Genomic DNA, 1,523 nt, shown 5'->3' on the forward strand with positions numbered 1-1,523 from the left:
TCTTATGTAATTCAAAGTCGGATTGATGAGTGGCCTGCAATTCGTCTTTCTTTTTCATTGTTGCTGCCTATAAGTTGTGCAATGGATTCGATTTGTTGTTTCTTAGCTTACCTTTGACCAATCCCAATTTTTTCATCAGACTTCTGTGGCTGCCATCATTGTTACTCAACACTTACACAATCATTCTATTACAATATCATCATATAACCAAGCTTTTTCATAGTGGAACCTTCTTTTCCACTCTACACGCTGAAGATAAAATAAATCAAGTCTTTCGGCGAAGTGATCAGATGCCCCAAGAGATTCATTAAAGATCGCTGCTCTTGGAAATAATTCATGCCAACTATCCGAACACAATGCTCTGTCCAAACGACATTTAATGATGGCTTCTTCTCACGGTTGTTCCACCATGTAAACTTTGATCCTCTGAAACCCAAATCTTTTAGTTCACAGTCACCACATACTTCTCGAAATTCCCTCATATTTGACTCTCTTCTGTCTTTCCCACCCTCCTTGCTTGTAAAAAATATTTCATTAAAGTCTCCCATGCGTACCAACGGAAGCTACGATCTGTTTTACAGTTACCAAAGTAATCTCCAACTTTGAAACTTATCAATCGCTTCTGGCATCCCATAGAACTGATATGAAAGAAAAAGAAAATGATAAAACAATGGTCGTTTCTGTGTTGAAGAGAAGCAGAAGAAAAACAGAATAGCAGATGGAGAAAGATGCTTCATTAGTCAGCAAATTTAAAATATATACAAGCATCATATGGTTAACACTTGTTTACAAAAATAGGACAAGTGTTATCAACTTTAACATGCATAAAGACACCTCATGACAACTGGTATAATTCACCTAATAACTAGTACAACAAACCACAATACATAGTAAAGCAAAAGATAACCTAAATGCATGCTCAGTCAATGCATGCTTTATCTCTAACACTCCTCCTTAAAGTCTACATTGACAACATTCAGTTTAGTTCTTAAAGTTTCAAATCTGGACTTAGGCAAAGTCTTAGTCATAATGTCTGCTAACTGATTTAGAGAAGAACAATTTCCCCACTTTTTTCAGCTTCTCGAATGGTATGGAACTCAACCTTTATGTGTTTAGTTTTACCATGAAACACAGGGTTTTTTGTGATAGATATTGTAGACTTGTTATCAACAAAAATACTTGTAGAAGGTTTTTGTATAAAGGTTAAGTCCCTCAGTATCTTCCTCAACCAAACAGCTTGGTTAGTAGTAGCAATGGCTGCTATATACTCTGCCTTAGCTAATGATTGTGCAGTCACAACTTGCCTGTGTGAATTCCAAGAGATAGCTCCATTGCCTAAGGAGAAAATGTAACCAGATGTGCTTTTGGAGTCATCAACACTCCTTGCCCAGTCACTGTCTGAATATCCAAACAGATTAATCTCATTCAATATTCCATAAAATAAACCATGATGAATATTGCCATTCAGATATCTGAGAATGCGTTTGGCTACAGCAAAATGAATGTCAGAGGGCTCTCTCATG

The 1,523-nt window shown here is 36.6% G+C and overlaps 1 protein-coding gene across 1 annotated transcript; it reads right to left on the reverse strand.

The window, feature by feature from the left end:
• Window positions 1–1,045: 1,045 nt before the first annotated feature.
• On the reverse strand, window positions 1,046–1,522 carry LOC149527793 (secreted RxLR effector protein 161-like). The gene has a single exon (XM_089782694.1). The coding sequence runs from the start codon at window positions 1,520–1,522 to the stop codon at window positions 1,046–1,048; it is 477 nt and encodes a 158-aa protein (XP_089638820.1).
• Window position 1,523: the final 1 nt, after the last annotated feature.

Source organism: Theobroma umbraticum, unplaced genomic scaffold (assembly GCF_002168275.2).
Source record: "Theobroma umbraticum cultivar Fairchild unplaced genomic scaffold, ASM216827v3 scaffold_30.0, whole genome shotgun sequence".
Classification (NCBI taxonomy): domain Eukaryota; kingdom Viridiplantae; phylum Streptophyta; class Magnoliopsida; order Malvales; family Malvaceae; genus Theobroma; species Theobroma umbraticum.

Coding starts and splice junctions, on each gene's coding strand:
- LOC149527793 (XM_089782694.1), bottom strand. CDS start 1,522: ATGAGAGAGCCCTCTGACATTCATTTTGCTGTAGCCAAACGCATTCTC.